We start from the raw sequence: 25,000 nt of genomic DNA on the forward strand, positions 1-25,000 counted from the left end.
GATAAACGCAAAAAAACACGTCTTACCAGCGTTTTTTTATTTTACATTTTTGATCCGTTAAAAAAAACGTGGAAAAACGCTAATAAACGCTATTGCAAAAACGTTAAAAAATGCTGAAAGACTCAAAGCTACTGGCGTTTTTATAACATTATTTTTACGTCCAGTGTGCATGGAGCCTAAAGGTTCACTTTGCAAATAATACCCGATCACATGCAAGGAAAAAAAAAAAAGTATTTTTGCTTGCACATGATTGGATGATTTTTATTTTTATTACTATACAGGATTTATACAGCGCCAACAGTTTGCACAGCGCTTTACAGCATAAGGGTAGACAGTACAGTAAGGCTTCATGTACGCAGACGGATGTTTAGGAGCAGTTGGGCATTTTTTTTTAGCTGCCCCTGAACTCTGCTCTATGTATCGTATCAGTACATGTACACAGGGGTCCTTTATAGTCGTTTCTAGGCAGTTAAGTATTTTTTGGAAAGAAAAAAAAAAATGCCTGACGCCTGTAACAGCTTGTAAACGTGGTAACTCAGTAACTCAGCATTTCATTTACAGCCATTTTTTATTTTTGACTATTTGGGGAAAAAAAGTTTTCTAAACTGACGTTTTTAAACTGTTAAGTGGGGGGGCGAGTCCTGCATAGCTCTGCATATTAACCAATCAAATTCCAGTTTGTTTGTTTTTGTCAAAGTTTAATTGAACAAGCTGAAGTTGGAAGCTGATTGGCTACCACGCACAGCTGCACTAGATTTTGCACTCTCCAGTTTTAGTAAATCAAACCCCAATGTAATTCTATTGGGGTCAAATTGATGAAGTTTTTAAATTGTTAAGTTAAATCGTTCAGGAGAAGTTGTAAAACGTCCCGTGTACATTAAAGGGGTTGTAAACCCTCCTCGTGTTTTTTCGCCTTAATGTATCCTATGCATTAAGGTGAAAAAAACTTCTGGTGGTCCCCGGCCCCCCAGCCCCCCGTTTCACTTACCCAAGCCCTGGAATTCACTCGACGGAGATGCGCTCTCCCTCTCTGCCCCTTGTCTGGGCTCTTCATTGGATAGATTGATAGCAGTGCAGCCATTGGCTCCCGCTGCTGTCAATCAAATCCAATGACACGGGTGCTGAGGGGGGCGGGGCCAGCATTCATGTCTATTGACGCAAATGCTGGACTCAGGAATGCTCCCGCAAGGTAACCACCCCGGGAGAGCGCCTCTACTAGGGGGTTATCTGATAAGAGGAGGAGCTACCAGCGCCGCCGGGGGACCCCAGAAGTCGAGGATCGGGGCCACTCTGTGCAAAACAAGCTGCACAGTGACAGTAAGTATGATTTGATAGGTGGAGGATGGAAGTCAGCAGAGCTTCTGCTCATTTACTAAGCTCTGGAGCAACTGCACATTGCAAAGTGCACAGGGGTTGATTTACTAAAACTACAAAACTGCAAGAGAAAAATCGGTGCAGCTCTGCATAGTAACCAATCAGCTTCCATTTTTTTTTTCTTGGCAAAGTTTAATTGAACAAACTGAAGTTAGAAGCGGATTGGCTACCACGCACAACTGCACCAGATTTTTCACTCTCCAGTTTTAGTAAATCAAACCCAATGCAAAGCTTTTGGGGTCAAATTGATGATCAATTTCAACCGTAGTGATGAGAGAATTAGAAGGAGCAGAATGGAGGATGGAGGAAGGATTTTTGTTTTCAGAATTTCCATAACTGGTGGGCGACTTATGCCCAGGGGGTCCCCCGAACACTTGGGCAAGCCATACACTTTGCAGTTTTCTTTCCTTCAACCTCAGGTTGAAGAAAATAAAATTTATTGAATCCCCCCCCCCCCCAAAGTTTATTTGTGTTCTGCTGGCAGGGAGCATGGGCAACCTTCCCCACCAGCAGAATACAATGATCACTGCTGCCCGGCTATAGCTGGCGGCAGAGATCAGGCAAAAAAAAAAAACCAACAAGGGGCTGGTTGTACTGATATCAATCGATAGATCAACTTCAGTACAATCAGCCTGCTCATAGATGGATCGAAATTTGGCCAGTTTCTGCCAGGCTAATTGATACGTAGATCGGAGTTAGAAAGAATTGTAGACGCTTCACCGTTGAACCTACAAACAGGCATACCCCACTTTTAAGTACACAATGGGGTTTATTTACTAAAGCTGGAAAGTGCAAAATCAGACTCAATTCTGCATAGAAACCAATGAGGTTCTATCCCATCTTGTTCAATTGAGCTTTGGTAATAAAACCTGGAAGTTCATTGGTTTCTATGCAGAAGTGAGCCTGAATTTTCACTTTCCAGCTTTAGTAAATAAACCCCATTGTGTACTTAAAAGTGGGGCATGTTGTCCTGGGTGGGCCGATAACATGATCCCATCCTTTAGATATATATATATTTTGTTCAAAATTGTTTTAGTTTAACCTCAGATAATATGGATAGTGAGAATAATATTTGAGAAAGAGATCTGGCAGGCTGTGCATTTTTACTGAAAGTTTGTTCGTGATCTGCAAAGTTTTTGGACAAGTTTCTGCAAGTTGCGGGTATTTTTTATTTTTTTTTCCCCATAACACAAAGCGTATTGTAACTCTTGTCTTCCTTGCTGTGCAGATGGGAGTCAAGTAAATATAATATGTTTGGCCACACATTCCTATCTCGGAATGCTGTGCAATGCTAAGAGGGGGGAAGGGTGGGATAATTGATTCAAGACCAAAAAAATTAACAAACTTACAGAACTTTTTAGGTGTTTTTGGATGCATAATATATATATATATTTTTTTTGGTTGGATTACATTAAGACTTTAATGGAAAACATTTGATTTGTTGACATCTGGTAGTTAGAGCATGGAATTCACTTTGGCATGTACTTAGGATATTCAGATGTTATGTGGAAAGATTTATCTTTGAACAGCAGGACGGATCTTTGCGACCGTGGACAAAGCTCTTCACCATAATTTAACTTGATTGGAGTTGATTTGCTAAAGGAAAAAAGACTGTAACCATAATTTACTAACACTGTGTGCACTCAGAGTCTGGTGCAGCTGTGCATGGGAGCCAATCAGCTTCTAAATTCAGTTTGTTCAATTAAGCTTTGGCAATAAAACCTGGAAACTGATTTGTTGCTAGGCAGAGCTGCACCAGATTTTGCAATGCATGTTTTTAGTAAATCTCCCCAGGGGCGGACTGACCATTCAGGCTCTTGGGCACTGTCCGAGGGCCCCATGCCACTAAGGGGTCCCATCAGGGTTATATGTGTGTGTATACTGTGTGTATATTGTGTGTCGGTGTGTGTGTGTATGCTGTATGTGTGTGTGTGTGTATACTGTGTGGCCCCATAATCTCCTATTGCCTGGGGGCCCCATAATCTCCTATTGCCTGGGGGCCCCATAATCTCCTATTGCCTGGAGGCCCCATCATCTCCTATTGCCCAGGGGCCCCATGAGTTATCAGTCCACCCCTGAATCTCCCCCTTCACACTTTTGCAAAGTTTAATTGCTCCAGAGCTTAGTAAATGAGGAAAAGTTCTGATGACTTCCAGAATGCAATCTCATGCAAGCGAAAATGCTGTTTTTCTTCTTTTCTTGCACGTGATTGGATATTCTTTGTATAGTGTAGCTTTACCTCACTTACTAAGCTCTGGAGCAACTGCACTTGCAGGGTGCAAAGTCTACTTTCCTTTAGTAAATCAACCCCACCGTGCACATGCATTGTATACAATATAGACCATGAGGGGTTATTTACGAAAGGCAAATCTACTTTGCACTACAAGTGCAAACTACAAGTGCAAAATGCACTTGAAATTGCACTGAAAGTGTACTTGGAAGTGCAGTCGCTGTAAATCTAAGGGGTAGATCTGAAATGAGGGGAAGCTCTGCTGATTTTATCATCCAATCACGTGCAAGCTAAAATGCTGTTTTTTATTTTCCTTGCATGTCCCTCTGGGATCTAAAGTGACTGCACTTCCAAGTGTGCTTTCAGAGCAATTTCAAGTGCATTTTGCACTTCTAGTGCAAGGTGGATTTGCCTTTTCGTAAATAACCCCCCATCTTCTCATAGGGGTTGATTTACTCATAGCTCCCAACTGTCCCTGATTTGGAGGGACTGTCCCTGATTTGGAACAATGTCCCTCTGTCCCTCTTTCCTCCTCATCCGTCCCTCATTTTGGTCTGATCTATATAGTTGTATATAAAATGCACTTCTTATCTATCAGCAAGTGTTTACAGTGCTAAACCTTTCAACCAATTTCTAAATTGCTGCATTTGTAAATTCCAAAAGCCAATATAAAGGAATAGTAGTAGTTAAAAAAGCACTTACAGGTTTAAAAAAATCTTTTTTTTGTACAATTCTCCTTTAAGGGGGTGTGGCAGGGAGTGTGTCCTATGACTACATAGGTTTGCTAATAGGTGTCACTCGCTCCCATCTCAAAAAGTTGGGAGGTGTGGATTTACTAAAGGTAAATAGACTTTCTGCAAGTACAGTTGCTCCAGAGCTTAGTAAATGAGGTAAAGCTTCACTTTGCAAAGAGTATCCAATCACGTGCACAGTCTATTTGCCTTTAGTAAATCAACCCCACTGTGCACATGCATTATACAGCACATTATGGATCATCTTCTCATAGACTCCTGTTTACTATAACAAATCATTTTTATTAGAAACTTGTGCTGAGAGAAGTAGAACTATAAAGCTTTCTGAAAATACTAGTCCCCTGGCTATTATTCTGATCCAATGGCTTTGATACTTTGGGAGTCACGGACCTTAAACAAGCAAGATCAAGGCTTCTGTTTTGCTAATGCCGCGTACACACGGCCAGACTTTTTGACAGACTAGGTCCAACGGTCTTCCCGACGGACTTTCGGCGGAGGTCCGAAGAACTTTCCGAATGAACGGACTTGGCCCCACATGACTGGACTAAGTCCGTTCGAAAGTCCTTTCGTTTTGAACGCAATGACGTAAACGAGACTAATCAAGGAAGTTCAATAGCCAGTAGCAAATAGCTTCCCTTGCGTCGTATTTGGTCTGTCGGACCAGCACACAGACGAACGTTTTCCCGATTTTTAGTCCGTCGGACTTGAGTCTGTCGGATAGATTTGAAACATGTTCTATTTCTAGGTCAGTCTGATTTTTTTAAAAATAAAAAGCGGTCGGACTAGCCCACACACGATCGGAGTTTCCGACGGACTGATCCCATCGGACCTAGTCTGTCGGAAAGTCTGGTTGTGTGTACGTGGCATAAGATGCACATTTATTCTGGGTCAAACACTTCTAAAGTACTAAAGTCAGAGGATCAACATGATGGACAGGCAATTTGCAGTTTCAGAGAGCAGAAAGAGCTCCAAATCTCTGTCAGCACAGGTTTCCTTAAAATACATTTTCTAATTTGAAATAGTGGGAATTGGTAGTAGGTCTGCCATTGACCAATCAGTGGGGGTCTCCCTGCTCAGTACCCGGCCAATCAGGAGTTTAGTTTAGGTAGCATAAAGAGCTGCTTTTGTAACCTCCCTGGCGGTATGATTATGTCGGGTTTTTGTGTCTCAAAGCCGTACAACACACTTAAATCTGTCCAAACAAGAGTCTAGTTGATATCCCGAGTATGATAAAGTTTGAAACACAAAATCATAAATTATACTATAAAAAATAATTATAAAAAATAATAATAATAAAATGAATGTCCCCAGGATTCACTATCACTCAATTCTGCGAGTGATTCTAATTTACTATCGCTGTTTTCTAGCTGGTTTAAAACCACTTTTGAGGTAAAGGGACACTTTTTGGTTGCTATGGACAATCTCCAGTTTCCAGGAAGAAAGAACAGTATATATAATATAAAAGTGCATGCAGGGCACTGGACAAAGCACTAGGCACAAAAGGGATGTGGAATAATTTCATACAGTAATGTAATCTGTAAGATTACAGTGTGCTGTATGCATTATGAATTTTCTATTTTTTTTTATTTGGCGCCGGGCTCCACCCCCGTGCGTCGCGACGCTCGCAGGGAAACTGAGCTTGGCACAAAGAGGCATTAGGCTGAGGACAGAGACCACGGACGGGGGGAGGGGGGGACACCGTAGGATCCTGATGACAAGGTAAGTATACCGCACCAGGATCCTGCAATGCAATCCCGACTGTGGCTCAGGGGATACCACTAATGGTACTGAAATTTAACCCAGAGCCACACTTGGGAAAACCGCCAGGGAGGTTAAGATGGCCATCACTACAATTTTGTGTAAACATTATAGTTTTTCAATTTTTAATAAAAAATTTTGGCTATTGGGGTCAAATGAATTATCAGTTTCAACAGTAGCGATGAGAAAATTAAGAGCAGGATGGAATTTTTTTCCAAATCAACAAAATTCTAACTTTGAATGTGTTTTTTTTTTTTTTGCATGAAAAATTGTCATTTTGGAGTTAACCTCCCTGGCGGTATGATTCAGTCTGGTTTTAGGTACTGAAAGCGGTACAATTATTTTGCATGGAAATTTGGCGTTTTATACTGTAGTCCTGTAATTCTTAGGAATAACTCTCTTAAATCTGTTCAAACCAGAGTCTAGCAGACATCCCGGGTATGATAAAGTTTATAATATAATAAATAATAAAAAAAATTATTCAATAATGTAATCAAATCCTAAAACACTGAAAAAGGGACACTTTCTGGTTGCTATGGACAATCTCCAAATTTCAGGCAGAAAAAACTATATTTATAATATAAAAGTGCATGCAGGGCACTGGACAGACCACTAGGGACAAAGGGGGTGTGTATTTTTTTTATACAGTACTGTAATCTATAAGATTACAGTACTGTGTGTGTTTTGTGTGTTTTAACTTTTTTGAATTTGGCGCCGATCTCTGCTCCCATGTGTCGTAACGTCGCAGGGAATGGAGCTCGGTGGCGTTCGGGCACGGTGTGAATCGAGTGGAGGACAGCTCGATCACACAGCGCGGAGGACATCGCTGGATCCAGGGGACAAGGTAAGTAACCTCTCCCTGTGTCCTCCCTGTATTCAGCGATGCGATCCCGAGTCTGGCTCGGGGTTACCGCTCGTGGAACTAAAATCCAAGCGCGAGCCAGACTCGGGATCACCGACAGGGAGGTTAATATACTAAAACTGGAGAATTTAAAAGCGGGCAAGCTTCCAGGTTTTTTGGCAAAGCTTAATTGCATAAGCTGAACTTAGAAGCTGATTGGCTACCATGCACAGCTGCACCAGATTTTGCACTCTCCAGTTTTAGTAAATCAACCCCAATGTAATGCTCTGGGTACAAAAGAATCCTGTGCAATATGTTTGGGACTCTGTCCAAATAGCGGGTCTAGGTGACATTTTAAGGGCTTTTGAAATTAGTTGACTCAATGATGACCAATTGGAATGTTCAGAGAAAGGATTTTTTCTGAATTTCTATACAGTCATTTAACCACTAGGTGCCAAAAGTACGCAAATATGTGGCCTCTCGGCGGGTGGGCCTTGCTGCTGAGTGGCTGCATATTTGCGTACTGTTGGCGATAGCGTTCGCGTGCTTTTGGCACAGTTACTGGCAGCTAACAGAAAGCTTCTGATTGCTTCTTGCGAGCTCTTGCGAGCTTTCCGATCATGTGATTACTTTGCCAACCAATCATAGTGGTCACATGATCATAAAAGCTGCCCCACCTCCCGGCATCTGAAACCTCTTAAATGACTGGGAGGCACCAGTGCAGAACGGTTGAACAATAGTCTACTGGTGTACAGCCAGCTTGTGATAGTACAGTAGCTCCAAATCACAGTAATTAGGAGCTTCCCAGAGCTATTCAAACAACTAATTGGTAGGGACTTTAGCTCAGGGGCTGGTCATACATAATGCAATTTTATTTCCTTCAGCCATGGGTTGAAGGAAAGAGAATAGATCAGTTTCCCATCAACACAATCAGTGTTGATGGAGGAATCCCTCCGACATCGCTATTGTGTTCTGCCGGCAGGGAGAGCATGAAGCCTTCTCCACCAGCAGAATACAAAGATCATTGCTGCCCCGTTATAGCTGCCGGCAGTGATCAGGCAAAAAAAAACAAAAAACAGACAGGCAGTCCATGGATCGACTTCAGTACAGTCAGCCTGTCCATAGAGGGAACAAAATTTATCTGATTCCTGCTGAACCGGGTGAATTTTGATTCATCTATGGCCAGTTTTAGAGGCAGACTGGTACACCCACAGCTTACCATTCATGGAAATAAAAATATGCGTGTATGTATAGTACAGGCTTTCTAAATAAGGGTTCCATGGTCACCAGGGGTTGCTTGAGCAATAAGCACTTTCTGCCTCTCCAATAAGTTGCTACTGAAATCACTGATATTTTTAGCTATCTGTAAGAGGGAGATTATTCCAACAACGAACGGAGCATTCTTCTCCATGACTATCACACTAATGTACTGAGAGCTGTAGATGCAGTAATATTCCCCAGAGGTTCCCTGTGACTATTATTTCAAGGGTTCCTCAATATTAAAACATTTTAGAAAAGCTGGTATAGTATGTATGTATATATATTTGCATAAGGTTGGATTTATCAGTATCTTTATAATTGAGAACATGTGATTTTTTAATTTATTCCATCTGTGTACTATGCCCCCTAACAAGCCGTGATTATATTGCAGGTAACATCACCGCATGTCTCCTACCACGAGATGAAGGGAACTGTCGGGGTCTCATACCCCAATATTATTATAACCGGTACACGCAAACATGTGAGGAGTTCCTCTATGGAGGCTGTGATGGAAATGCCAACAATTTTGAGACCGTGGAGGACTGTGAGAAAACATGTTGGAAAATCAAAAGTGAGTTCTTATTGTGTGCATTCAAAATGTGTGTGTGTATATATATATATATATATATATATATGTATATATATATATATATATATGGGTTGAGTTGCATTAAAGAAGAAGTAAAGACAAATAAGAACCCTCTACTAAACTGTCCACCACATTTCCTTAAAGCAGGGTTTCTCAACCAGGGTTCCTCAAGAGGTTAGAGCAAGAGGTTAGAGCAAGAGGTTAGAGCAAGAGGTTAGAGCAAGAGTATCCTTGAGCAATGAGAAATATTGGCCTCTCAAATAAGTTCCAACTGATACCATTGATCTTTTAGCTATCTGTATGGGGGTAATTCTTTCCAATGACCACAAGTGTAAAGAACATTCTTCCCACTGACCATTACACTAATGTATCATGAGTTGTAGATATATTCATTTGTAGCAGGGGGTCCCTAAGACCGAAAAGTTATGTCAAGGATACCTCTGTGTTGAAAAGATGGAGAAAGGCGCTAATGCCGTGTACACACGATCGGATTTACCAACAACAAATGTTGGATGTGAGCTTGTTGGCGGAAAGTCCGACCATGTGTATGCTCCATCGAACATTTGTTGGCGGAATTTCCGCCAACAAATGTTGGTTAGCAGGTTCTCAAATTTTCCGCCAACAAATTTTTGTTGTCGGACTTTCCGATCGTGTGTACACAAGTCCGTCACACAAAAGTCCACGCATGCTCAGATTCAAGTATGAGCCAGAAGCGCTCAGTCTTGTAAAACTAGCGTTCGTAATGCAGATACCACATGACTATTGAACTTCCTTTTTATCGGCTCGCCGTCCGTCTTGTAAGTCACCACGTTCGTAATTATTGGGCAACATTTGTGTGACCGTGTGTATGCAAGACAAGTTGGAGCCAACAACCTTTGAACAAAATTCCACGGTTTTGTTGTCAGAAAGTCCGATTGTGTGTACAGGGCATTAGGCTTCATGTACACTTGGCCTACATTTACTGCAGCCATGGTATAACCGTGGCGCGATTTTGAGTTTTCCCCACGGCCAGTGGTGAAAACGTTACTATCCTGAATGCAATTCTTTCACATTCAGGAAAGGGGTTTTGAGGGAGATTGAACCTCAGCTAACTGCAGCAGCTCCTAAAACTCTGCTAAAAGCCAAAACGCGTATTGCCGGCGGTTTTAACCCTTTCTCGGCCACGAGCGGGGGTAAAAGCGGCCGAAATGCGCTGCAAATCCGGCGGCAAATCCCACTCTATGGGCGGTGTGGTTTGAAAGGGGTCTAAATGTGTCTAAACACGTCTTGGGGCCAGCTCACACCAGAACTCACACATTCAACTTTATAAAAACGTAAGTCCTCGTTTAGCCGTGCAGTCGGGGGGGGTAAAAATGTTTGGTTGAGGCGTGTTTTTACAGGTTTCTTGTTTTTTTTTTTTATCCTCAGAAGTCCCCAAGCCTTGTAGAATGGAGGAGGAGCCAGGGCCGTGCCGTGGATATATAAAGCGTTACGCTTACAACTTGTTGACGATGAAGTGTGAGCTGTTCATTTACGGTGGTTGCTATGGCAACGATAATAATTACAGAGATGAGGCTTCCTGTCTGGAGGCATGCTCGCCCAAGAGGAGTAAGTCATGTTTGTTTTATTACATGATGGCAATATATATGAAATGTGACCTGCGGCCCCATGAATATTGACCACTTCACATCTCACATCTGTTCACCCACTATGGACCGAAGCAACTTTTACATTTTGTTATTACTAAAGATAACAAGGTAACACCACACCTCCCAACCTTTTGAGATGGGAATGAGGGACACCTATCAGTAAAAGTGTGCAGGCATAGGACACACCCCTTGCCATGGATTCTGCCCTATGTAAACAAGGCCGATCCCTGTTCTGACAGGGGAGAAGAGAGAGATCGTCTGATCCTAGTGATCAGGAACAGCGATCTCTCTGTAATCTCTGTCAATCCCCTCCCCCCCACAATTAGAAACAACTCCCTAGGGAACACTTAACCCCTTGATCACCACTGGTGTTAACCCCTTCCCTGCCAGTGCCGTTTATACAGCATTTTTTTAGCACTGATCACTGCATTGGTGTCACCAGTCACCATAAAGTGTCACTTATGCAGGCCATACATGGTCGAATTTTGAACAAATTTTCTTTTCAAAATCAGAACGGTTTTTTTGTTTTTTTTGTGATCCGATGACGCCACTATTGATTTGTTTTCGAAATTCGGCAACCAAGCCTTCAACTTCACCTCATGTTGCTACAGAAGAGAATTTTCGCGGCCGGGAATCTTCTTTTCTCTATGTAAATTTCTCAAAAAATGTCAAACACGTTCAATTCCTCAAATTTAATTGCCGCACGAAAAGCGGCCGTTGCTGCAGCCCACTAATGGTGCAAAATTCATACGAAAATTCTTAGATATGATTTTCGAAAGAAAATTCTTTCGAAATTCGAACCGTGTATGGCCGGCATTAGGGTCAGATTTGTCCGTCACAATGTCGCAGTCCCACTAAAAATTGCAGATCCCTGGCATTACTAGTAAAACCAATAATAATAATAAAAAAAAACTCTCTAAATCTTTCCCCTATTTTGTAGACGCTATAACTTTTGCACAAACCAATCAATATACGCTTATTTTAATTTTGTTTTACCAAAAAATATGTAGCAGGATACATATTGGCCTAAATTAATGAATAAATATTTTTTTTTGTATATTATGTATTAAAGCAGAAAGTAAAAAAATATTTTTTTTTTCAAAATTGTCAGTCTTAAATTAATAGCGCAAAAAATAAAAAAACGCAGAGGTGATCAAGTACCACCAATAGAAAGCTCTATTTGTGTATAGCTGGCATTAGGGTCAGATTTGTCCGCCGCAATGTCGCAGTCCCACTAAAAATTGCCGATCCCTGCCATTTCTAGTAAAACCAATAATTAAAAAAAAAAAGTCTCTAAATCTTTCCACTATTTTGTAGACGCTATAAGTTTTGCACAAACCAATCAATATACGCTTATTTTTATTTATTTTTTACCAAAAATATGTAGCAGAATACATATTGGCCTAAAATAATGAATAAATAATTTTTTTGGTATATTATGTATTAAAGCAGAAAGTAAAAAAAATATATATATTTTTTCAAAATCGTCAGTCTTACGTTAATAGCGCAAAAAATAAAAAAAAAGCAGAGGTGATCAAGTACCACCAATAGAAAGCTCTATTTGTGGGGGGGGGGGACTTACATTTTGTCTGGGTACAACGTCGCACGACCGCGCAATTTTCAGTTAAAGTGACGCAGTGCTGAATCGCAAAAAGTGGCCTGGTCATTTAAGTGGCGGTCCGCCCACCCCTGCAAAACTTAAAAGCCAGCAGTTACACATACTGCAGCTGCTGACTTTAAATAATCGGACACTTACCTGTCTTGGAGTCCAGCGATGTCGACGCCGCAGCTGATGTTTCCATCAGATGTTGGGTGCTGTGGCCGCCATTGCCGGTAAGGGAACCCGTCAGTGTAGCCTTACGGCTTCATGCTGAGAACCCTACTGCACATGCCCGAGGCTCCGCTCTGCTCCTCTCTCCTACTGGCACGGCGGCGGGGGAAGGAGGAGGGAGGTGGAGGAACCCGAGCTGCTGGCGTAAATTCGCCACGGCGAGATCACCCGGAAGTGGGGACAGAATACCTGTCAGGTATCCGAAAGGTGCCAAATGTGCGCCTTTCATTCTGTAATGTGTCCAGTTTAAAATGACACAAAAAAATACTGGTACAAAGCATTGCAAAGTTATTTACAAATTAAATAAAGTTGTTTTTCTTTTTTTCAATTTTGTGCTTTTTTAAATGGAAAATTTGTAAATATATGTTAATTGTGTACACAATATATTAACCAAAAAAAAGTTTAAATAATAATCGCTAATGAAATAGAAACAAATCAGTAGGAAAATAATAATTGATGAGAGATGGAGACTCATGCCGCGTACACACGATCGGAATTCCCGTCGGAAAAAAGCTCTGATGGTTTTCCAGATGAAATTCTGATGGAATTCGGCTCAAGCTGTCTTGCCTACACACGTTCACACCAAATTCCGATTGTTTAGAACGTGGTGACGTACAACACGTAGGACGGGACTAGAAAAAGGAAGTTCAATAGCCAGTAGCCAATAGCTTCTGTCTCGTAGTTGAATCTGAGCATGCGTGATTTTTGGCGTGTCGGAATTGCATACACACGATCGGAATTTCCGATAGAAAGTTTTTCCGTCGGGAAAATTGAGAACATGCTCTCAATTTTTGGCTGGCGGAAATTCGGACAGCTAAATTCCGATGGAGTATACACATGGTCACATTTTCCGATGAAAAGCTCTCATCGGTCTTTTTCTGGCCGCAATTCCGATCATGTGTACGCGGCATTAGGCCTTAATTAGGGCTAATTACAGTAAACCAGGGGTTAATAAGGTGTTGAACGATTTATTAAAATAAACAAAAACTCTTTACTAGTCAGATTGCTTAAGGGCCGGTTCACACAGCGAGGCGATGCGAGGCGACACGGCTCGCCTCGCCTCGCTCCCGCAAGTCGCCCCCGTTCTGTACAATGGAACCGTTCTGAGAGGAGCGACTCGAGTCGCTCCGACTCAGAAAAAAGGTTCCTGTACTACTTCTGGGCGACTTCAGGGGCGACTTGCATTGACTTCTATACAGAAGTCCTCTGCAAGTCGCCGCTGAGGTCCCCGCAGGCGTCTCCGACTTGCCTCGCCGCGCCTCGCTGTGTGAACCGGCCCTTAACTGACATCATCTGCAGAGCAAAATTGTGGCCTAAATTTATGAAGAAAGATTCATTGTTTGCAAAATATTATAAGAGAAACTAGGACAACCTGTGTTTTTTTTCAAAATGTTCAGTATTTTTTCGTTTATATAGCAAAAAACAAAAGCCCAGAGGTGATCAAATACCACCAAACGAAGGCTCTATTTGTGGGAAAAAAATGATATAAATTTCATATGGGTACAGTGTTGCATGACCGCGCAATTGCCAGTTAAAGTAGCGCAGTGCTGAATAGCAAAAAATGGCCTTGTCACGAAGGGAGTCTAACTTTGCAGAGGGCAAGTGGCTTTATGCCCTGTACACACGGTCAGACTTTCCAAACGGAAAATGTACAATCGGATCTTGTTTTTGGAAAATCTGATCGTGTGTGGGCTCCATCGGGTTTTTTTCCGTCGGAATTTCTGACACATGAAGTTTGAGAGCTGGATCTAAAATTTTCCGACAACAAAATCCGATCGCTTAAATTCCGATCGCGTTTCAACAAATCCGGCGGAAAAAGTGCCACACATGCTCAGAATAAATTAAGAGACCACCGCTATTGGCTACTGGCCCGTTTATAGTCCCGACGTACGTGACAACTTTGTCCGTGTGTATGCAAGACAAGTTTGGCACAAAATCCGTCAGAAAAAATCTGATGGATTTTGTTGTCGAAATGTCCGACCGTGTGTACAGGACATAAGAGGAAGCAAATCCTTTTATTCTTTACAGCCAAGGAAGCCGCTATCTTGCCATTTGATGTGCAGTTGCCATGGTGCTACACAAGATCAGTTATGACACCAGCCATTTGATGGCTTGACAATTTGGTTGAGAGCACAAGCAACTGTGAGTTATTATTCACATGGGTTTAATTCTGCTTTAAGTTAACCACTTGCTTACTGGGCACTTAAACCCCCCTCAGTCCCAGACCAATTTTCAGCTTTCAGCGCTGATGCACTTTGAGTGACAATTGCGCGGTCATACAACACTGTACCCAAATGAAATTTTTATCATTTTTTTCCCACAAATAGAGCTTTCTTTTGGTGGTATTTAGTTACAGCTCGGAGTTTTATTTTTTGCTAAACAAACAAAAAAAGATGCAAAAAAAAAAAAAAAAAAAATCATGTTTTAATAGTTTGTTATAAAATTTTGCAAACGGGTCATTTTTCTCCTTCATTGAAGTGCGCTGATTAGGCGGCACTGATAGGCTGCATTGGTGGGCACTGATGGGCTGCATTGGTGGGCACTGATGGGCTGCATTGGTGGGCACTGATAGGCTGCACTGGTGGGCACTGATAGGCATAGTTAAGGCGGCACTAATAGGCACAGATAAGGCGGCACCGATGGGCACAGATAAGGCGTCACTGATGGGCAAAGATGGGCACAGATAAGATGGCACGGATGGGTGGCACGGATAAGTGGCACGGATGGGTGGCACGGATGGGCACTGATAGGTACCACAGATAGATGGGACTGATGGGCACTGATAGGTGGCACTGATAGGTGGCTCTGATAGGTGGCACTGCTGGGCACTGATGGGCGGCACTGCTGGGCACTGATGGGCGGCACTGCTGGGCACTGATGGGCGGCACTGGGGTGCAGCACCTGAGGCAGATTTTGGGTGGCACTGTGGGTGGCACTGCTGGGTGGCACTGTGGGTGGCACTGTGGGCACTGCTGGGTGGCACTGTGGGCACTGCTGGGTGGCACTGTGGGCACTATGGGCACTGCTGGGTGGCACTGACAGGGGGGCACTTACTTTATTTCAGGATGGCACTGCGGGTGGCAGGTGGGCACTGGCAGGGGGCAGGTGTCCTTTTAAATTGCTGGCCGTGATCGGGACTGATGTCCCGAACACGGCCGCCAGCGATCGGCTTTTTTTTTTTCTCCTCGCGCTGTCAGCGCGAGGAGGAATACTAGCCGATTACCGGCTCCGTTTTATCACATGATCAGCTGTCATTGGCTGACAGCTGATCACGTGATAAGGGGTCGGGATCGACCCCTTACACGGATCGGTGATCAGGCGAGTCTCACGGACTCGCCGATCACAGAGCGCGCCGCGCGCGCCCCTCAGGGGGCGCGCAGGCCGCTCGTAACCGGGACTACGTCAATAGACGTAGTCCCGAAAATGTGGGTCCGCGCTATTGCCGTCATTTTGCAATAGCGCGGATCCCAAGTGGTTAAAGCAGGACTCCACCCAAAAAGTGAAGCTCCTCTTGTCTGCCTCCTCAACCCCATCCGCTGCCACATTCTGTACCTTTTTTTGGATGGGGGAGGAGCGGATATCTGGTTTTGACAGGTACCCGCTGCCATTTTCGGCTCAGTTCTTCGCAGTGAACTGAGACAGAAGTTTGCCTCCCCTCCTTCCCGCGTAGCCGGCCCATTCACAAAGTGCAGCACACTTCGCGCATAAGCAGTAGGAAACCAGCTGTAAAGCCGCAAGGCTTCACTGCCAGTTTCCCTTAATCAAGATGGCGGTGCCAGCACCCGATATCAGATTGAAAAACCGTCTCGAGTGAGGACACCGCTGGATCCCTGCAAAGTGCCCTAATATTAAAAGTCAGCAGCTACAGTATTTGTAGTTTGGGGAGAACCTGGAGCTCCTCTTTAAGTAACACAAAACAACCAACCTGAATTCAGTCTGCCCCAGTCCCACCAGTACAAGATGTTTCTTGATTGGTTGCTGTGGACTAACGATCCTAAAGAGGAACTAAAACCATAAATTTAACTTTCACAAAATGTTGACCTCTTCAACTCTTCTGAGCTCTAGGCAACTGTCTCTGGCTCTCTTCAGCCTGGCGGTGGGGCTCTTGCTTTCTTTTCATTTCATCTTTCTTTCCCGTGTGATTAATTACATTCCAAACATTCTAACAACTGAAATGAGGCAAAAACGCGGTATTATGATCTTTAGCGCTTTGCTTTAAGGCAGTGGACTCCAAACTGAGGCCCAGGGGTCGTAAGTGACCTTTTTCTTGCTTTTATCCGACCCTTGGAGCATTATTCCCCCTCACCCAACATCAGCAACAGTGGGACATAGTTCCTGCTACTGATACTGACAATTCCTTCCACTGATTCCAATGATGGGGCACTATTCCTCCCACTGATACCAATGATGGGGCACTATTCCTTCCACTGATACCAATGATGGGGCACTATTCCTTCCACTGATACCAATGATGGAGCACTATTCCTTCCATTGATACCAATGATGGGGCACTATTCCTCCCACTGATACCAATGATGGGGCACTATTCCTTCCACTAATACCAATGACGAGGCACTATTCCTCCCACTGATACCAATGATGGGGCACTATTCCTTCCACTGATACCAATGATGGGGCACTATTCCTTCCACTGATACCAATGATGGGGCACTATTCCTTCCACTGATACCAATGATGGGGCACTATTCCTTCCACTGATACCAATGATGGGGCACTATTCCTTCCACTGATACCAATGACGGGACACTATTCCTTCCAATGATACCAATGATGGGGTACTATTTCTTCCACTGATACCAATGATGGGGCACTATTCCTTCCACTGGTACCAATGATGGGGCACTATTCTTTCCACTGATACCAATGATGGGGCACTATTCCTTCCACTGATACCAATGATGAGGCACTATTCCTTCCACTGATATGAATGATGGAGCACTATTCCTTCCACTGATACCAATGATGGAGCACTATTCCTTCCATTGATACCAATGATGGGGCACTATTTCTCCCACTGATACCAATGATGGGGCACTATTCCTTCCACTGATACCAATGATGGGGCACTATTCCTTCCACTGATACCAATGATGGGGCACTATTCCTTCCACTGATACCAATGATGGGGCACTATTCCTTCCACTGATACCAATGATGGGGCACTATTCCTTCCACTGATACCAATGATGGGGCACTATTCCTCCCACTGATACCAATGATGAGGCACTATTCCTTCCACTGATACCAATGATGGGGCACTATTCCTCCCACTGATACCAATGATAGGGCACTATTCCTTCCACTGATACCAATGATGGGGCACTATTCCTTCCACTGATACCAATGATGGGGCACTTTTCCTTCCACTGATACCAATGACGGGACACTATTCCTTCCAATGATACCAATGATGGGGTACTATTTCTTCCACTGATACCAATGATGAGGCACTATTCCTTCCACTGGTACCAATGATGGGGCACTATTCTTTCCACTGATACCAATGATGGGGCACTATTCCTTCCACTGATACCAATGATGAGGCACTATACCTTCCACTGATATGAATGATGGAGCACTATTCCTTCCACTGATACCAATGATGGAGCACTATTCCTTCCACTAATACCAATGACGAGGCACTATTCCTCCCACTGATACCAATGATGGGGCACTATTCCTTCCACTGATACCAATGATGGGGCACTATTCCTCCCACTGATACCAATGATGAGGCACTATTCCTTCCACTGATACCAATGATGGGGCACTATTCCTCCCACTGATACCAATGATGGGGCACTATTCCTTCCACTGATACCAATGATGGGGCACTATTCCTTCCACTGATACCAATGACGGGGCACTATTCCTCCCACTGATACCAATGATGGGGCACTATTCCTTCCACTGATACCAATGATGGGGCACTATTCCTTCCACTGATACCAATGACGGGGCACTATTCCTTCCACTGATACCAATGACGGGACACTATTCCTTCCAATGATACCAATGATGGGGTACTATTTCTTCCACTGATACCAATGATGAGGCACTATTCCTTCCACTGGTACCAATGATGGGGCACTATTCTTTCCACTGATACCAATGATGGGGCACTATTCCTTCCACTGATACCAATGATGAGGCACTATACCTTCCACTGATATGAATGATGGAGCACTATTCCTTCCACTGATACCAATGATGGAGCACTATTCCTTCCACTAATACCAATGACGAGGCACTATTCCTCCCACTGATACCAATGATGGGGCACTATTCCTTCCACTAATACCAATGACGAGGCACTATTCCTCCCACTGATACCAATGATGGGGCACTATTCCTTCCACTGATACCAATGATGGGGCACTATTCCTCCCACTGATACCAATGATGAGGCACTATTCCTTCCACTGATACCAATGATGGGGCACTATTCCTCCCACTGATACCAATGATGGGGCACTATTCCTTCCACTGATACCAATGATGGGGCACTATTCCTCCCACTGATACCAATGACGGGGCACTATTCCTTCCACTGATACCAATGACGGGACACTATTCCTTCCAATGATACCAATGATGGGGTACTATTTCTTCCACTGATACCAATGATGGGGCACTATTCCTTCCACTGGTACCAATGATGGGGCACTATTCTTTCCACTGATACCAATGATGGGGCACTATTCCTCCCACTGATACCAATGATGAGGCACTATTCCTTCCACTGATACCAATGATGGGGCACTATTCCTCCCACTGATACCAATGATGGGGCACTATTCCTTCCACTGATACCAATGATGGGGCACTATTCCTTCCACTGATACCAATGACGGGGCACTATTCCTTCCACTGATACCAATGACGGGACACTATTCCTTCCAATGATACCAATGATGGGGTACTATTTCTTCCACTGATACCAATGATGGGGCACTATTCCTTCCACTGGTACCAATGATGGGGCACTATTCTTTCCACTGATACCAATGATGGGGCACTATTCCTTCCACTGATACCAATGATGAGGCACTATTCCTTCCACTGATATGAATGATGGAGCACTTTTCCTTCCACTGATACCAATGATGAGGCACTATTCCTTCCACTGATATGAATGATGGAGCACTTTTCCTTCCACTGATACCAATGATGAGGCACTATTCCTTCCACTGATATGAATGACGGGGCACTATTCCTTCCACTGATACCAATGACGGGACACTATTCCTTCCAATGATACCAATGATGGGGTACTATTTCTTCCACTGATACCAATGATGAGGCACTATTCCTTCCACTGGTACCAATGATGGGGCACTATTCCTTCCACTGATACCAATGATGAGGCACTATACCTTCCACTGATATGAATGATGGAGCACTATTCCTTCCACTGATACCAATGATGGAGCACTATTCCTTCCACTAATACCAATGACGAGGCACTATTCCTCCCACTGATACCAATGATGGGGCACTATTCCTTCCACTGATACCAATGATGGGGCACTATTCCTCCCACTGATACCAATGATGAGGCACTATTCCTTCCACTGATACCAATGATGGGGCACTATTCCTCCCACTGATACCAATGATGGGGCACTATTCCTTCCACTGATACCAATGATGGGGCACTATTCCTCCCACTGATACCAATGACGGGGCACTATTCCTTCCACTGATACCAATGACGGGACACTATTCCTTCCAATGATACCAATGATGGGGTACTATTTCTTCCACTGATACCAATGATGGGGCACTTTTCCTTCCACTGGTACCAATGATGGGGCACTATTCTTTCCACTGATACCAATGATGGGGCACTATTCCTTCCACTGATACCAATGATGAGGCACTATTCCTTCCACTGATACCAATGATGAGGCACTATTCCTTCCACTGATATGAATGATGGAGCACTTTTCCTTCCACTGATATGAATGATGGAGCACTATTCCTTCCACTAATACCAATGACGAGGCACTATTCCTTCCACTGATACCAATGATGGGGCACTATTCCTCACACTGATACCAATGATGGGGCACTATTCCTCCCACTGATAGCAATGATGGGGCACTATTCCTTCCACTGATACCAATGATGGGGCACTATTCCTCCCACTGATAGCAATGATGGGGCACTATTCCTTCCACTGATACCAATGATGGGGCACTATTCCTCCCACTGATAGCAATGATGGGGCACTATTCCTTCCACTGATACCAATGATGGGGCACTATTCCTCACACTGATACCAATGATGGGGCACTATTCCTCCCACTGATACCAATGATGGGGCACTATTCCAAAGTCGACTGTTAAGCTCTGAGCAAGAAGGGAAGTCCCTTAGAAACGCGTCAGCTGGCAGTGACTTTTCTGAGTTCCTCTGGACCTCTGGGGAGTTTAATCTGCAACTTGATGCTGCTATTCTGATGACTATCCATGTCGCAAGATTTTACACTTCTGTTTGTGAGTAGTTTTCTTTTGTACCTTTTTAATAAATATCATCCGAAAGATAAAGCGCAAGGCTGATGCGCCCTCTTTTCTTCTATTTTTTTACTTCTAGGGTTCCCCACTCTTGAGGGCAGCAAGGCCCGGGTCATTGCATAGCCGGCCTGGTGGTTCGCTTGTGTGCATGAGTATGTCTTCTTTGTGTATACAATAGCCTTTGTTATATCCTGTGGATAGGTTTCTGCTCTCCCACTGGCTGGCATTAGACTTTGTACACGGGGCTGTGTTGTAACACCTTGCCGGTGCTGAGATTCGTCATGCTTAGTATGTGGCTGAACAAGCATTACTCAGATACCTGTCACTGGGACATTGCCAGATGAGCGGAAGATTAGCCTTGTGTGTGTCATCTATCTACAACCTCCTCAAGATAAGGTTAGGCAATAAATACTACACCCAAGGCTAGGGATAGTATTATGCAGTGGCAGTAACAGTAACCAATCAAGTTTGCTCTTTTCTGCTGGCAGTTCCGAAGCACTGATTCTGATTGGTTGCAATGTGTTACTGTCATAATTGCATCTTTTGCAGTCTTCTGAGCAATATCCATGTCCAATAAACTTTATGTCAGTTGGCGGGAGGGGGGCGGCAGTCAAAGAGGTTTTCTAACTTGATTGTTCAATGTTCAACCCTCCATTCCTATGACTGTTGTGTCATGTCTGTACGCTGTTTGGAGGTGTCTGTAGACATCAGATCACCATTTAAAATCTATGGAGCTCCTACATACACCCCCAACTCAAGTCCACCAGAGGAAATAGGGGTCAGAAAGCGTTGTGTGATCGCTATTGTCCGTCCCCGGATAAGCTGGCCGGATGTGTCTGTACTGTGCCATCTCTCAGGTCTCACCAACAATGTAAAACTACACCAGAGAGAGGCACATAGGAGTCTATCCTGACAAATATAAGTTATAACCATTATCTTGTGGTGGTTTAAGGCTCCATTCACATTAGCACAACACCAAAGTCACGCAATTTCCAGCGCAACTTTGGAGCGCAATTTTGATGCGACTTTGTTACAACTTTACATTTTCTGGACCAAAGTTGCATCAAAAATTGCACCAGGCACCTTTTCAAAGTCGCCACCGACTTTAATTTGCACTGACTTGAACAGATGCTTTTGAAAAGAATGGGCTTCAACTTCATGTGACTTTGATGTCTAAAGTTGCATGACACAAGTTTAAATGAAGCCTAATGCCTCGTACACACGATCGGATTTTCCAATGGTAAATGTTCGATGACAGGCTATTGGCGAAAAAACCGACCATGTGTACGCTCTATCGGACAATTGTTGTCGGACTTTCCGCCAACAAATGTTGGATAGCAGGTTTTCAAATTTTCCGCCATCAAATATCTGTTGTTGGATTTTCCGATAGTGTGTACACGCATGCTCAGAAGCAAGAACGAGTCAGAAGCGGTCGGTCTTGTAAACTAGCGTTCATAATGGAGAATTCACATTTGTGACATGGCAAATTATGAAATCTCCAAATGCAGCGCACAATTCTCTTCTTCTTTAATGGGATAATAATGAAGCTGCTTTGCTGGTGATACTGATGGATTATTGCAAACAAATTTTCCAAGGCTTTTTTTTTCTAGTGATATCAAGAATAATATTATTATGCTTTTTTTTAATTTATTTTTATTTTTTTGGGGCAAATTACCACAACAATACAATAACACGTTATCTCCTCTGATTCCGCAACATGGCTGGTTGACGAATGGCCATTCAGACACTAACTGAATAGTGCAAAATAAAAAGTACGAATCAACACTCACCAAACTTCTACTAACACAAAATTAGCAGAAGGAGCCCAAAGGGTGGCGCTAAAGGGCAGAAAAACAACTACGTTCATAATTGTTGGCCAACAATTGTGCGACCGTGTGTATGCAAGACAAATTTGGGCCAACGCCCTTCGGACAAAATTCCGCAGTTTTGTTGGCCAACAATCCAATCGTGTGTTCGAGGCTTAACTTAACTGCTGGTTAAGGTTTATTACACACAATAAGAATATCGGAAGAATGATTGTCTTTTTTTTTTTTTTGCACGCTAGTCTTATATCGAAAAACGAATAGGTTACTAAATTAGAAAAAATTCTCGTAAAACAGAATACAACTTCGGAAGTGATGTAATGAATTTTATTGTATTGTAATGTTTTTTTTTCGAGCATGTGTGGTCTTGGTCTTTTTTTTTTCATACAAATACTATAAAAATACATGAAAATCGTTCATTCTGTTATCTCACAAGAAAAAATGTTGTGCTTGTCCCTTTGGATATTTTCACATGAACTGTCATGATTGGCTGCCAAAAGCTGTATACTAACGAATATATTCTCATCTTTCCGGACTGGGCATTAGCCCACCCACTGCTTCCCTGGAAGCCTGTTTTGAGATATATACTGTATATTTCGATCAGCCATAGCATTATAACAACCCACCATGACCTGTCGAGACATGGACTTCACTGGACCTCTGAAGGTATGCCGTGGTATCTGACACCAAGCCTGCAGTAGCAGATCCTTTAATTCATATAGATGGCAAGGTGGGGCCTCCGTGGATCAGACTTATTTTCCCAGCGCATTCCACAGCTACTCGATTGGATTGAGATCTGCAGAATTTGGAAGTCAACACCTCAGACTTTTTGGTGTGTTCCTCAAACCATTCTTGACATCATCATCGGACCAGGCAACCTTCTTCCATTGCTTCATGGTCCAATTCTGATGCTTATGTGCCCATTGACCTGACCGGTCACAGTCCCATACACAAAAAAAGGACAATGCTCTGTCTGTTCTGAGATCTTTCTATCAGAACCATCATTAACTTTTTCAGCAATTTGAGCTACAGTAGCTCTTCTATTGGATTGTACTACACAGGCCAGCCTTCACCCCTCATGTACATGAATAAGCCTTGGCCGCCCATGATCCTGTTGCTGGTTTGCCAACTTTCCTTCCTTGGACCACTTTTAGTTGGTCCTGACCACTGCAGACCAGGAACAAGAGCTTCAGTTTTGGAGTTGCTCTGACCCAGTCGTCTAGCCATTACAGTTTGGGCCTTCTCAAAGTTGCTCAAATCCTTATTCATGCCCATTTTTTTCTGGGTTTCAACAGATAAACTTCAGGGGCAACATGTTGCCTTACTACATAATATATACCACCTACTTTCAGATGCCATTTTAACAAGAAATAATCAAAGTTATTCACTTTACCTGTCAGTGTTCATACTGCTTTGGCTGATCGGTGCATATTCTAAAGGAAAATCCACTTTGCATGCACTCCAAGTGCAGAGCTTCCACTGATTTCCGATCATCTCCTCAGATTTACAGCGACTGCACTTCCAAGTGCACTTTCAAATGCACTTGCAGAGCACTTGTAATGCAGAGTGGAGTTGCCTTTACTAAATCAACCCCTTTGTGTATAGATACACTATATTGCCAAAGGTATTGGGACGCCTGCCTTTACATGTCCATGAACTTTAAAGGCATCCCAGTCATAGTCCGTAGGGTTCAATATTGAGTTGGCCCACATCAGTGCCTGACCTCACAAATGCTCTTCTGGAAGAATGGTCAAACATTCCCATAGACACACTCCTAAACCTTGTTGACAGTCTTCCCAGAAGAGTTGAAGCTGTTGTAGCTACAAGGGGTGGCCAACTTATTATTGAACTCTACAGACTAAGACTGGGATGCCATTAAAGTTATGTGTGTATGTGTAAAGGCAGGTGTCCCAATACTTTTGGTAATATAGTTGTTTCTCACAAAAATTTTGAAAATATTTTGCTATATCTTTTCATGTGACAACACTGAAGAAATTACACTTTGCTACAATGTAAAGTAGTGTGTGTGCAGCTTGTTTAATTATTGTCTAAACCAATGGCAACAAAAGTGAGTACACCCCTAAGTGAAAATATCCAAATTGGGCCCAAAGTGTCAATATTTTGTGTGGCCACCATTATTTTCCAGTACTACCTTAAGCCTTTTGGGCATGGAGTTCACCAGAGCTTCACAGGTTGCCACTGGAGTCCTGTTCAACGCCTCCATGAGGACATCACGGAGCTGGTGGATGTTAGAGACCTTGCGCTCCTCCACCTTCTGTTTGAGGATGCCCCACAGATGCTCAATAGGGTTTAGGTCTGGAGACATGCTTGGCTAGTCCATCACCTTTACCCTCAGCTTCTTTAGCAAGGCAGTGG

At 43.4% G+C, this 25,000-nt stretch overlaps 1 protein-coding gene across 1 annotated transcript in view; it reads left to right on the plus strand.

Annotated features, from left to right (window-relative positions):
* TFPI2 (tissue factor pathway inhibitor 2) overlaps positions 1-25,000 on the plus strand; it is a 36,957-nt gene that overhangs the window by 854 nt on the left and 11,103 nt on the right. Inside the window, exons 2-3 of the mRNA XM_077490776.1 lie at positions 8,607-8,786; positions 10,212-10,391. Coding sequence (XP_077346902.1) covers positions 8,607-8,786; positions 10,212-10,391 — 360 coding nt within the window. The remainder of the gene's footprint in view (positions 1-8,606; positions 8,787-10,211; positions 10,392-25,000) is intronic.

This window comes from Lithobates pipiens, unplaced genomic scaffold (assembly GCF_037356315.1).
Source record: "Lithobates pipiens isolate NorthernLeopardFrog02 unplaced genomic scaffold, aLitPip1_a1.2 Scaffold_19, whole genome shotgun sequence".
In the NCBI taxonomy this organism is placed as follows: Eukaryota; Metazoa; Chordata; class Amphibia; order Anura; family Ranidae; genus Lithobates; species Lithobates pipiens.